This window comes from Saccostrea echinata, unplaced genomic scaffold (genome assembly GCF_033153115.1).
Source record: "Saccostrea echinata isolate AGI-Se365-2 ecotype Australia unplaced genomic scaffold, CSIRO_AGI_Sech_v1 ptg000009l, whole genome shotgun sequence".
NCBI classification, from domain to species: domain Eukaryota; kingdom Metazoa; phylum Mollusca; class Bivalvia; order Ostreida; family Ostreidae; genus Saccostrea; species Saccostrea echinata.
Window position 1 is genome coordinate 2,984,825 of NW_026889758.1, and position 13,859 is coordinate 2,998,683.

The 13,859-nt window shown below is 38.0% G+C and overlaps 1 protein-coding gene across 1 annotated transcript; it reads right to left on the bottom strand.

Moving 5' to 3' along the window:
• Positions 1-4,991: 4,991 nt before the first annotated feature.
• Positions 4,992-9,581, bottom strand: LOC133183169 (netrin receptor UNC5B-like). The gene is made up of 5 exons (XM_061318119.1): positions 9,505-9,581; positions 6,989-8,089; positions 6,728-6,871; positions 6,439-6,603; positions 4,992-6,336 (listed from the first exon to the last, which is right to left on the bottom strand). Exons 1-5 carry the CDS (start codon positions 9,511-9,513, stop codon positions 6,040-6,042), a joined length of 1,716 nt encoding a protein of 571 aa, XP_061174103.1. The 5' UTR covers positions 9,514-9,581; the 3' UTR covers positions 4,992-6,039.
• Positions 9,582-13,859: the final 4,278 nt, after the last annotated feature.

The window sequence follows — 13,859 nt, forward strand, 5'->3', positions numbered from 1 at the left end:
CTGGTTATATAGTTTATTCTTCCGGCTGATTTCGTTTATTATTTTATTGCGAAATAAGGTCTCTAGATAAAATTTGTGTGCATAAGATTTTACAGTGGGGGATTTTCTCTGTCTTTTTATGTAAATTAAATCTGCATTGTTTCCTTTCTCCGATCGACAGAGAAGGTATATTTCCTATAATTCGAAATTTCTTCCTCATTTCAAGACCCAGTTGTTGACACAACTAATCGATATACTGTATATATTCGAAGTTTATCTGTTAATGATTATGTTGAGTATTTGACGCTGATCTTTGCTCCAAGTTGCAAAATACCACCACTCTATGAAATTTCTTTATTCCCCGAGGCTACAAAGCTGTGGGTTGTTACCCTATTCTGATTGGTTAAACTCAGTCGTATATGAACTCTAGATCTTTGATTATGGGCAATCCGATTATGATGCCTAAAACATGAGCCTCAAAAAACGAAAAAATGAAAATTTCTGTCGTTTTGTTCTTCCGAATGTTTATACACTTCTACTATACACTTCTACTATACACTTCTACTATACACTCCGGTGTAAAACTTTGAAGCCTTTTTGAGACCCCACCCCAAGCTATCCCAGGGGGACATTGAAACCCCACCCCAAGCTTTCTCAGGGGGACATGATTTGAACTGAACTAAGTGCTAACTCTATACAGAGGTATTTGCTTATATAAATATGACACGTTGGCTTTGTTCTTGAGAATAAGATTTTAATATTTGTCTTATGTATATTCATATGTAAAATTTTGCATCCTCTCTCGATACTCAACCATATCCCCCGAGGGATAGAGACTGGAATCAACTCAGATCTACTCTTTATGGGGATAGTGACATCTTCATACGATTTGTTATGGTGATGTTGATCCTGGCAATAAGAATCCACTCTTTATGGGGATAGTGACATCTTCATACGATTTGTTATGGTGATGTTGATCCTGACAATAAGAATCTACTCTTTATGGGGATAGTGACATCTTCATACGATTTGTTATGGTGATGTTGATCCTGGCAATAAGAATCTACTCTTTATGGGGATAGTGACATCTTCATACGATTTGTTATGGTGATGTTGATCCTGACAATAAGAATCTACTCTTTATGGGAATAGTGACATCTTCATACGATTTGTTATGGTGATGTTGATCCTGACAATAAGATTTTTTTTTACGTATCTCTTATTAAAGTTGATTATTTGTTGCGATTCTACCTTTGCCCTACATGATTTTATTAAAATTCAATATCTAATGGGGTGCGTGCATCATAGTGGGACCAACTGTGGACAAGATATTTTTCATAAGAATTTTTTAATATATAAGTCAAAAACTTGTCTTCCTATAGTGGCTCCTTGGTATCTCAAAGTAAGGAAGCTCGATCTCTCACAGAAGTCTCCTTACTCTCATCCAGTAATTCCGAAGTAATTTATAAAAGTACCTGACTCCATCTTCACTATGTCTTCACTATGTCGTAAATTATATCTCCTCTTAAAAAGTTCATCTACCTTCATTTACACAAGTGTGGATTTTCTTTACCTAACAGTGCTTTGTGGCATATTAACCAGTGGTTCTGGAGAAGTCGAAAATATCAAAAGTTAACATACAATAGGCAGACGACAGGCAGAGAGATAGAACCTCGATCAGAAAAGTTAACAGACGACATATAGAGAGATAGAACCTCGAACAGAAAAATTAACAGATAACAGGCAGGGGGACGGAACCTCGAACAGAAAAGTTAACATATAACAGGCAAGGAGATGGAGCCTCGAATAGAAAAGTTAACAGATGACAGGCAGAGAGATGGATCGAGCCTCGAACAGAAAAGCTTTATGGAGCTTTCAGCTCCTGTGAGCCTTAAAGTGTGCATCATATACATACACTGACGCCTTTTCGTTCAAGTGGGCATTACTATACGTTATCTACCAGATATTCCTCAGAAACACCCTCATACACTGATCGAACAGGTAACCGATCCCAGTGTACCTGCAAACACCCTCATACACTGATCGAACAGGTAACCGATCCCAGTGTACCTCCAAACACCCTCATACACTGATCGAACAGGTAACCGATCCCAGTGTACCTCCAAACACCCTCATACACTGATCGAACAGGTAACCGATCCCAGTGTACCTCCAAACACCATCATACACTGATCAGACAGGTAACCGATCCCAGTGTACCTCCAAACACCCTCATACACTGATCGAACAGGTAACCGATCCCAGTGTACCTCCAAACACCCTCATACACTGATCGAACAGGTAACCGATCCCAGTGTACCTCAAAACACCCTCATACACTGATCGAACAGGTAACCGATCCCAGTGTACCTCCCAAACACCCTCATACACAGATCGAACAGGTAATCGATCCCAGTGTACCTCCAAACACCCTCATACACTGATCAGACAGGTAACCGATCCCAGTGTAACCCCCAAACACCCTCATACACTGATCAGACAGGTAATCGATCCCAGTGTACCCCCCAAACACCCTCATACACTGATCAGACAGGTAACCGATCCCAGTGTACCTGCAAACACCCTCATACACTGATCAGACAGGTAAGCGATCCAAGTGTACCTCCCAAACACCGTCATACACTGATCGAACAGGTAACCGATCCCAGTGTACCTCCAAACACCCTCATACACTGATCAGACAGGTAACCGATCCCAGTGTACCTCCCAAACACCCTCATACACTGATCGAACAGGTAACCGATCCCAGTGTACCTCCCAAACCCCCTCATACACAGATCGAACAGGTAACCGATCCCAGTGTACCCCCCAAACACCCTCATACAATGATCAGACAGGTAGCCGATCCCAGTGTACCTGCAAACACCCTCATACACTGATCAGACAGGTAAGCGATCCAAGTGTACCTCCCAAACACCCTCATACACTGATCGAACAGGTAACCGATCCCAGTGTACCTCCAAACACCCTCATACACTGATCAGACAGGTAACCGATCCCAGTGTACCTCCCAAACACCCTCATACACTGATCGAACAGGTAACCGATCCCAGTGTACCTCCCAAACACCCTCATACACTGATCGAACAGGTGACCGATCCCAGTGTACCCCCTTAACACCCTCATACACTGATCAGACAGGTAACCGATCCCAGTGTACCTGCAAACACCCTCATACACTGATCAGACAGGTAACCGATCCCAGTGTACCTCCAAACACCCTCATACACTGATCGAACAGGTAACTGATCCCAGTGTACCTCCCAAACACCCTCATACACTGATCGAACAGGTAACCGATCCCAGTGTACCTCCAAACACCCTCATACACTGATCAGACAGGTAACCGATCCCAGTGTACCTCCCAAACACCCTCATACACTGATCGAACAGGTAACCGATCCCAGTGTACCTCCCAAACACCCTCATACACTGACCGAACATTTAAGCGATCCTAGTGTACCTCCCAAACACCCTCATACACTGATCGAACAGGTGACCGATCCCAGTGTACCCCCTTAACACCCTCATACACTGATCAGACAGGTAACCGATCCCAGTGTACCTGCAAACACCCTCATACACTGATCAGACAGGTAACCGATCCCAGTGTACCTCCAAACACCCTCATACACTGATCGAACAGGTAACTGATCCCAGTGTACCTCCCAAACACCCTCATACACAGATCGAACAGGTAACCGATCCCAGTGTACCTCCAAACACCATCATACACTGATCAGACAGGTAACCGATCCCAGTGTACCTCCCAAACACCATCATACACTGATCGAACAGGTAACCGATCCCAGTGTACCTCCCAAACACCTCATACACTGACCGAACATTTAAGCGATCCTAGTGTACCTCCCAAACACCCTCATACACTGATCGAACAGGTGACCGATCCCAGTGTACCCCCTTAACACCCTCATACACTGATCAGACAGGTAACCGATCCCAGTGTACCTGCAAACACCCTCATACACTGATCAGACAGGTAACCGATCCCAGTGTACCTCCAAACACCCTCATACACTGATCGAACAGGTAACTGATCCCAGTGTACCTCCCAAACACCCTCATACACAGATCGAACAGGTAACCGATCCCAGTGTACCTCCAAATACCATCATACACTGATCAGACAGGTAACCGATCCCAGTGTACCTCCCAAACACCATCATACACTGATCGAACAGGTAACCGATCCCAGTGTACCTCCCAAACACCTCATACACTGACCGAACATTTAAGCGATCCTAGTGTACCTCCCAAACACCCTCATACACTGATCGAACAGGTGACCGATCCCAGTGTACCCCCTTAACACCCTCATACACTGATCAGACAGGTAACCGATCCCAGTGTACCTGCAAACACCCTCATACACTGATCAGACAGGTAACCGATCCCAGTCTACCTCCAAACACCCTCATACACTGATCGAACAGGTAACCGATCCCAGTGTACCTCCAAACACCCTCATACACTGATCGAACAGGTAACCGATCCCAGTGTACCTCCCAAACACCCTCATACACTGATCGAACAGGTAACCGATCCCAGTGTACCTCCCAAACACCCTCATACACTGATCGAACAGGTAACCGATCCCAGTGTACCTCCCAAACACCCTCATACACTGATCGAACAGGTAACCGATCCCAGTGTACCTCCCAAACACCCTCATACACTGATCGAACAGGTAACCGATCCCAGTGTACCTCCCAAACACCCTCATACACTGACCGAACATTTAAGCGATCCTAGTGTACCTCCCAAACACCCTTATACACTGATTGAACAGGTAACCGATCCCAGTGTACCTCCCAAAACTGTCAAGAGACTATAAGGCCCTGCAATGCCACAATGACTGCAAATTTTAAGGACTCTTTACTTTGTTCAAGCTTAATTGGTTAATAATGCTGTCTGTTGCATACTTTATATACGTTAATGACTTCAATGCAAACTTGTTTTTACTAGTTTTAATTAAATACTGTTGAAATAATCAACATGATTATTACAAATAATTTTGCAGTCAAAAATACACAACTTCAACAGAATATCGTCCTGAAATTTGGCAGTACATGTATACCACGTATACAATGCAATAATATCAAACATCCCTATCAATATACATGTATTGCACCGATAGATACACGCAGACGCCCCGCTTTCACACAAGAACCTTAAAATTGAATAACGCAAGTCATTTTTGTGAATGATGGGCAGGTTGAGATAAATAAAATAAACGCGTATAATTAATTATTTGTTCGAAATCAGTTTATTACTATATCACTTTACCGTCTGCGCTTCACTGACATGAAATGCAAGAAGTACTTCCGGTTACTCGTTACCTCCTAACATTTTCATTCCGTATCTGAGTAACAGACCACCTTACTGTTGTTTTGCTCTACAACTTGACACTTAAGACTGAATAACAATTCCACAGTGGTGCGCACTTAAGTGGTAAAATTTTTCGTTTGAATGGAACGATTTGGTTTTTCTTACAGATCGTCAACTGTAATAATGACACACCCATTTCTTTTGAAACGAGAAAGCAATGTTAGTTGCAATTCTTTAAGCCACCCTACAACCTACTCTCTGTGATTAACAACACGAGTGAAATGGGGACTTTAAAAAGTTGGGAGAGAAAGTGAGAGACTTCTGTAACACTCATGTAATGCAACGAATATGTTCATAATTACATTTATGTTTCATGTTTATTGGTTATCACCACGTGTATGGATCGAACACGTGTTTACCTTGGAGTATTTATATACACTGCCAATCTGATTGGCTATTGTATTTTGGAATACCTATTCTACAAGTATTCAAATGAAGCATGTGAGAAAATTTACGACATTCACGGTCTCTCTCTCAGTGCAGACTGGCGTTTCTCCGACCTCTTGTCTCTACGCTAAACAGCTTTCTCCTTACTGAAGAAATGGGCGTGTCATTATGTAACAATCAACGTTAATAAAAAGCTCAAACATTCCTTTCAAACCTAAATTTTACCATCATTTTATCCTAAAGTCACTTTTTGTCGATGTCCATACATTTGTTAATGATGGAGACTGCGTCTGTCCTATTCATTTCCACTAGAATGTTTCTCAGTTCCTCTATAGTTTTGCCTTTGTCTCTCCAGATGTTTAGGAGCAGTTCTGTGGGACTATCACTCTGTTCTTCAATCCAGCGGATCTTATTAAATTTAAGTCCCATTTTTTCCGCCAGACCCCTCCAGTCATCATTGTTGTCGGAAACTGGGTCCAGACAGAGAACCAGTTTTCTGGTCATTTCACTCTGCTTCTCGTCAAACGGCGTCGGAAGAAGCTGTAACCATTCATATTATTTATTTACAGAAAATTTTAAGTTAGGAATAAAATTAATTTTTCCTGAGCATATCTCTAAATTTTATATATACAACACACAAACCTTTGGCAACTCGGCGGCGATTTGAATACAAGACTTCTTCGCCTCGTGCTTGATTTGATAGCATGTGTACGCCACCATTATCTTCGAGACCTCGTTGGACTGTGGCTTGTAGGCAAAGGCACAATTCGGATTGCAGGAATGCCATACTAATTCAAAATCCAATTCCTGTAAAATGGAGAAAATATTATTTAATTGCTGGAACACCTTTTTTGTCTTCTCAAAAAGCACAGAGAGGTTATTCCAGATTTCTGAAGCCTTGGAGATACTTTAACTTAGATAGACTAGGTACATTTGATTTATTCCCCATCAGCTTCCAGTCCTCTGGTTCCATTGCGTGATCCAACACCACATTTTCCCCATTGTCGTACACAAGCAGTGGAACCGGGCTGTCTACCGTCTTCCTGTTAACTTCGCTTTCTCTGCCTTTGATTTCCTATCAATAAATCCAGAAATGTTTGATAAACATGTGTACAAATGGTTTGTGAAATTACTAGCAGTCCCGCTGAGCAGGTAAAAAGAATATTATGTAGAATGAAATTGCAATATTGACCTTTATATCTCTACCATAATCGTTTATGCAGTAAAGTTTTGAAGTAAATAGGGAAGCTCTCTGTAGCACAGTAGAAAAGGCCACTATCTGAACAGATTTGGCAGCAACGCGGTTCTCTTGAGATGTTCCAATGAGTGTAAATAGGGTAAAGTGGCGAAGATGTATTGTTACTGAAGACCTCGTTAAGCGGCGTTCCTCGTAATCTTCAAGGGTGACGTCACTCCAAGCACTTTGTTGTGTTATATCACCAGTGCGCTTTATTATTTTCCACTTCCAGTTGGTTTCTATTTTATCTGCACAGTGAGGAAATGTAAGTTCTACCGGTTTCTTGAAAGACATTGACGGTTGACATACAACTAAAGGGCTTAAAAGAGCTTGCTCTTTTTTTAAATCTGGGAAAAGATTCTTTTCCCATGTTATTCCTAGGGTAACGATTGTTTTTTTCTCCAAAGCATCTTTTGGTATCTTGAGCGTCACCCCAGAGATTTTCATTTCACCTCCCTTCGTGTCTATTTCTTTATGTACGAACATCCCCGATTCGTGTTTAATTTCTTCACGACCAGACTCGGCTTTCACGAGGATGGACGTCGGTCGATCTTGAACATTTTTCTTGAAATACTTCTCGTATTCATTCATGAACTCGTCCGCGAGATTTGTACTTATTTTGATGTCATCAGGCGTAGTCTGTTCGTTTTTTGGGTTGTTTTCGGTAACCTGTGTTAAGTCCACGACTTGTGATGGAAGAAGAGGCCCTCTGTTTGGCGTTGTGGTCAAAGCGTGGATACTAGTCCGTGTAATGATACTGATCACATTATTCCTGTTACGAGTCGACGCCATATTCCTAAAAATACCATTATCACTCATGTTTAGAGAACCAAGGGTATTGTCCAGTTCGCTGACGTCAACGGCGCTGTCCGTCTGAGGTCTCTCGACTTTTGTTGATAAACCTCGCAATGGCGTGTCTTTTTCACATAAAGCTTTTTCGATATTTGATAATTTGTCATTCTGAAGTTTAAGTCTCCAAAGAAAATATAATGTCAGCAATATTATGGCAATAATAAGGAAAAGAACAAAGACTCCGAGAATGATTAATCCAATTATCTGTAAAATGAAAGTAAGAATGATTAACCCAATTATCTGTAAAATGAAAGTAAGGATGATAAACCCAATTATCTGTAAAAGAAAGTAAGAATGATTAACCCAATTATCTGTAAAATGAAAGTTAGAATGAGTAACCAAACTAGCTGTAAATTACAAAATTAATGAAAACAATAACTTGGTACATATTCTATTGTCGTAGCTAAATGAACAAATCTACTGGATATGAAGTGTACTTCAAACTTGCTTACATTAATTGACATTTACCTAGATGTTACAAGTTATGATTACGTTATATTTAGAGTACGAGTTTTCTATTGTTTGAGAGACACAGGACAGGGCTTTAGGCCAGAGCTGTAGCTCGAGCCGCGCCCGCTCTGTATCTCTCTTACAGTAGGAAACGAGTATTCTGAATGACTTGAGACACGACCTTTCCAATGACCTTACTTATTTACATGCTTATTTATGTATCATTTTTTTTAACCAATCAGATGAATCTGTCGCAAGTTGAAATGTTGACAAAATTGTTGCCAGTCACAGCTAAAATGGATGTGCAGGTTACAGATTAACAATTAAATCATAATTGCGTGATAATTTTAGCAATAATTGTATGTTTTCCTAAAATACTTTTCCCCTTATTTGTTAAGATATCGATTGTTTTTTTTTTCTTTTTTTTTAACGAATGCGTGGACCCAGGATTTTTTTTTAAGCGGGGAGGAGGGTTCACTCACTAAAAACAAAAATCAAACTTAGAACTGTTTTGACAAGCAAAATCAAAATCCTTACTATTTCGGGGGAGGTGGGGTGGACAAGTCGCTTTCTTACATACAAATAAACGACTCTCTTTACCATTTTATCAGGGGTTTACGGGGGGGGGGGGTCACCATTTCTTATTTTACTATTTGAAAACTCTAAAAATCCGGGGGGTCTGGACCCCCCATTCCCCGCTAGAGTCCTGTGTGATAACTAGTATTTAGTCGCATTTTTATAATTTAATCGATGAATTTAAAAAAAAAATGATTTCGAAGATATATTTAAAGCAAAAATATTTCGAAGAAAATGTATTTATTGATAATTAGAGGAATGTCCAACAATTTCATCCCTGTTTATCGATGACCTTCCTCGAAACCATTAAAGAGGGGGTTCAACACATATACATTTTACAATCGTGGTTTGAATCTTCCTGATGATTTTATGATAATCTTTTGTATGTACGAAAAAAATACATGAATGTGTATAAACGAATAATACCTGGTTTCCCAAAGCGAGAGGTGACATTTAGGTCACTCGGTTCACAGTTACAATCTTTGTAGATCTCATTTGCAGTTGAGGAAGAAATTTATTACGCATTGTTTTACGAAAGTTCTCTTCATTTAAAGCGTACATGTATTTTAATTTTTAATAACACGTTTACTTACATATTCCATGGTCTCCCTTGTCTGGATATAGAATGTGTCACTTCAACAGTTTTTCCCTACATCGTTTAGAGGACAAGGTGTTCCTGCGAAAAACTGCTGAAGATCAATAAATTAAAAAAAATTAGATACAAATTGTAGAGTGTTAAAGATGAAGTTTTCTGTTCAGGAATAAATATCTTGATAAAACTTGATAAAATACAAGATTGGGTAAACAAGTTTTACTTTGTAAACGATGTCTACATACAAGCGAGGGCAACCAAGGAATGGAGGGGAGAGGTCACTAAAATTATGCTGAGGCAGCGCCCACTACAAGATGTACAAAAATGTATAAATTGGGCAAAAGTTGCCACGGTTTGACGAGCAATTTACTGAATATTTTTACTAATTTCAGTATGTTAAACTTGTTCTATACGTATTTTCTTTTGTGACAGTCGTTGCGACTGTTGAGAATTTCTAAACAGAGAATAAGCAATAATATGAAAAAAGAAATTCACGCTTTTATCAAATTACCTTGGGTGAGCCCGTAAACTCCATTCTTCATTTATATCTATATACAAGGCCGAACAATGTGGGATTCAAGGGAGGGACCCTTCCACTTTTCGGATGAAAATTTTATCACATGCAGCGTTCCAATGAAAGCAGGCTGCTTATGTAAAACATTTTGCCCCGGGAACTCTGACTAAACTACACCTCTGACTTCTGTTACTCCCAACACAAGGACTCTATACTTACTGTATATATATATATATATATATATATATATATATATATATATATATATATATATATATATATATGCAATACAGATTTTGTCTTCGACGATATTAACTTCCAGGGGTATTATTTTTTTTAAAGAAATAACATACAGTAATCGGAACTCTCAGTATTTAGTGTGGACGTCTAGTATTATGTATGATTGGTTAAAATTAATGTTCTTAATATCTTTCCATTACATTGATAAGTGATAAAACATCAAACCATTAACTGTACGTACCTGAATTTGAAACCAATTATAATTCAGTGGTATTTTTTACTTATGAATGTATACAGACACCTCCTAATCATGTACACGTATGGAAATCTGTCGACCTTTTGTTAGTCATAATTCTCTTTCTTTACTTCCGGGTGCGGACAGAATATTTATCCTACGGGTATCGACACCTGAACAGGTAAATATACAGGTGCTCATTGAAGCGGAAACTCCAAAGCTAGAGGATATTAGGAAGTTAGCTTGGTTTTAAGAACCCTCTATACACTGAACACTAAAGAGTTCCAATTCTGTCGTATTTTTATGCAGTTAGAGTAATCAGTCCTTAGATCTAAAGTACTAAAATAAATTGAAACAATTCAAGCATTCTTAACATTTAGTATGCCAACAGAAATTAATTTAACACTTTATTTGCATGTATTTCCCCACTTAAGTAAACAACAATGATTTTCGTTTCTAGTTAACTTATAAATACTTTGAACATTTTTCCTTGGGGCAAATGCCCTATGTTGAAAATGAAATTTTATGATAAGTTCAATACTTACACCTTTGTACAATATAATTTTCTCGATGTCCAAAAAATATTTTGCTGTAGTATATAGAGGGTCCTTTAGTAACGACTACCCTCTCTTTTTTGGATGAGTGAAAAAAAATATTGCTATCTAAAAGTCTTTATATTTTAAGTTTAGGTATTTGAGTACACTGGGATTATGTTCTAAATAACTGAATTTGGACGCGTCCTCATGGAGTTTGTAGATGATTGCAATTACTAATTAGTGGCAACATCGGGATTAAAAGTTAAACATATAGATAGTCTGCCCTATGTTGAAAATGAAATTTTATGATAAGTTCAATACTTACACCTTTGTACAATATAATTTTCTCGATGTCCAAAAAATATTTTGCTGTAGTATATAGAGGGTCCTTTAGTAACGACTACCCTCTCTTTTTTGGATGAGTGAAAAAAAATATTGCTATCTAAAAGTCTTTATATTTTAAGTTTAGGTATTTGAGTACACTGGGATTATGTTCTAAATAACTGAATTTGGACGCGTCCTCATGGAGTTTGTAGATGATTGCAATTACTAATTAGTGGCAACATCGGGATTAAAAGTTAAACATATAGATAGTCTGCAAGGTCAATCTTACTTCAAATTCTATAAGGAAATCTAAATATTGTTAATTGATAAAACGTAGTCGATGTAGCTATAAATGTCGAAAGGCCATAACAAGAGACTTTTTCTTTTCATGTATAAGTTTTTTTGAATACGTTCTGCTTTATATGAATACAACAATAGGTTTGCTAATAACGGGAAGCAATTATCACTCATGGGAAATTCAACTTGTATGTACAACATTATTTTAAGAAAATAATTTTGCAAATGACTAGTGACGAGGTATGTATATTTTCGAGTTTAGGCTTTGACGTTAATTTATCGTGGGATATACTTGTATAAAGTGGTTTTGGTGTTATTGATTTTGGTAAAATTTTGTGATTTCAAATTTTCTGAAAGTTCCTTGAAGCTTTTTTTAAAAGTTTCCACATCTGATTTACACCACTTCTCGAATATATTGTTATACAGTATTCCTAGGCCTGAAGTTTCTTCTTCACTACTGTTAATATCTCAGTGAGGAGTAAATTAGAATCTCTACTGGAACCCGCTATATTTATCTTTGTTTGTAAGGATTTTTATGCAGTTTAGAAATGCAGTATAGGTATGGTAATTCAAATTCAATTTAACTGTTGGGAATATTAAAAATATTAAACACTGATACATAAGTTTGAAGAGTTCCCACTTAGAAAGGGCACTATAAATTGAATTACAATTTGCAGAATTAGATCCTAGTTCCTCTAAAATACAATTCAAATAATGAGCCTTACAAACAAAGACAATGTTATTACCTGCTTTGTCAGCTGGGACCAGTACATACTGATCGCGCATGTATTCTATCCAATTCTTTTTTTCTTCTGAATTATGATAGATGGTCTTCATATTGACCCTCAGCCGCTTAATACGAGATTTCAACATCCATCTGATACTTTTAATCCACTCTGACAAAGTGTAGAGTTCTTTCTCATGTTTGGCCCATCGCCTGGCGTAATCTTTCATAGACTTGCGATTTATGAAATTTTGACGCTAGTTGAAAGAACGGTGTTCTCTAAAATTTTGACCCTTTTAAAATATCCTCAATATGAACTATACTTACGTCACCAGTAATGACGTGTCCAGGAGGACTATAGTTGTAAAGTGAAGTAGAACATGATCACGTATGACGATTATGTTTCAGATCGATATTCGATATTTAGGCACTGTAGATTTTTGTTTTGTTTTGTTTTGTTTCTGTTGTTTTTTTTGTAATTGAAAAGTTTGGAAGGAAAACTCGATAAATAATTGTAAGGAATCATGTCCTGGTTTTGTTTTTTCAGACACAACAGTTAATTATAAGCAGCAAGGATATGTTTTTAAGTAATTAAATTTTGAAAGCATTGTTGTTCTAAAATATATTCAGTGAATTCAGGTGCATAAAACATATTGTATGCCTTATCGAAATAGAAAAGATTTGCGGTACAGTAAAAAATAAATCACATATTCAAAAATGAGTTATCGCACGTAGTACGGGACCGAGATTTTACAAATGTCTTTTTTTTCATATCCTTTTTTTCACCAAGAGTGTTATATTAAGGTTGCCCCTTTGATAGGAGAGATAACTCTGGTTCACCCTGTGATAGGAGAGATAACTCTGATTCACCCTGTGATAGGAGAGATAACTCTCACTGGGTTATATGATTATTTCTTCATAGAAGGCCATTTCTGACAAACTAGATGAAATCCCGCGCAAGCGCGGGGAATTGAATTTATACCACTCCCGACAGAAATATTCCAGTAATATCTTTTGTAGCTTCTACTGACAGCCTATAGGTTTATAGCAGGAAGAAATACTTAAAATTGTTCAAAATCCCGCATTGAGCTTTGGAGCAGAAGTGGATGAACGTCACAACCCCCACCCCTTTGTAAAAACTTGAAAAATAACAATTTCATTAACTGACGTTTATTGTGAAACCTGTTATATACTATGTTATGGATATTATACTTTAGGTGTTCTTATTTAAATTTTGTCAAGGATAAAAGCAGCGAATATGCACATTTTAAAGATAAATTGATTTATTTTAAAACATGAACTTTTAACGCCCTATGAATAGGCGAGTAATTGATACAAAAGACTGTATTCAGAAGAAAAAAAATGAAATGTATTGATTAACGCACAAAAAATTAACAGCTTTAATTGTATTTGAACAATACGTTATACATTAATTTTCTCTTTTCATGTAAACAAAATTTATTACGAAGTACAAATTGTACTTCGG

What these genes read in the sequence shown, in the direction of transcription:
- LOC133183169 (XM_061318119.1), bottom strand. An exon ending in ATTATGGTAGAGATATAAAG is followed by an intron (nt 6,872 to 6,988) that starts GTCAATATTGCA and finishes ATTTATTGATAG; the next exon opens with GAAATCAAAGGCAGAGAAAG. An exon ending in TGATGGGGAATAAATCAAAT is followed by an intron (nt 6,604 to 6,727) that starts GTACCTAGTCTA and finishes TCCATTTTACAG; the next exon opens with GAATTGGATTTTGAATTAGT.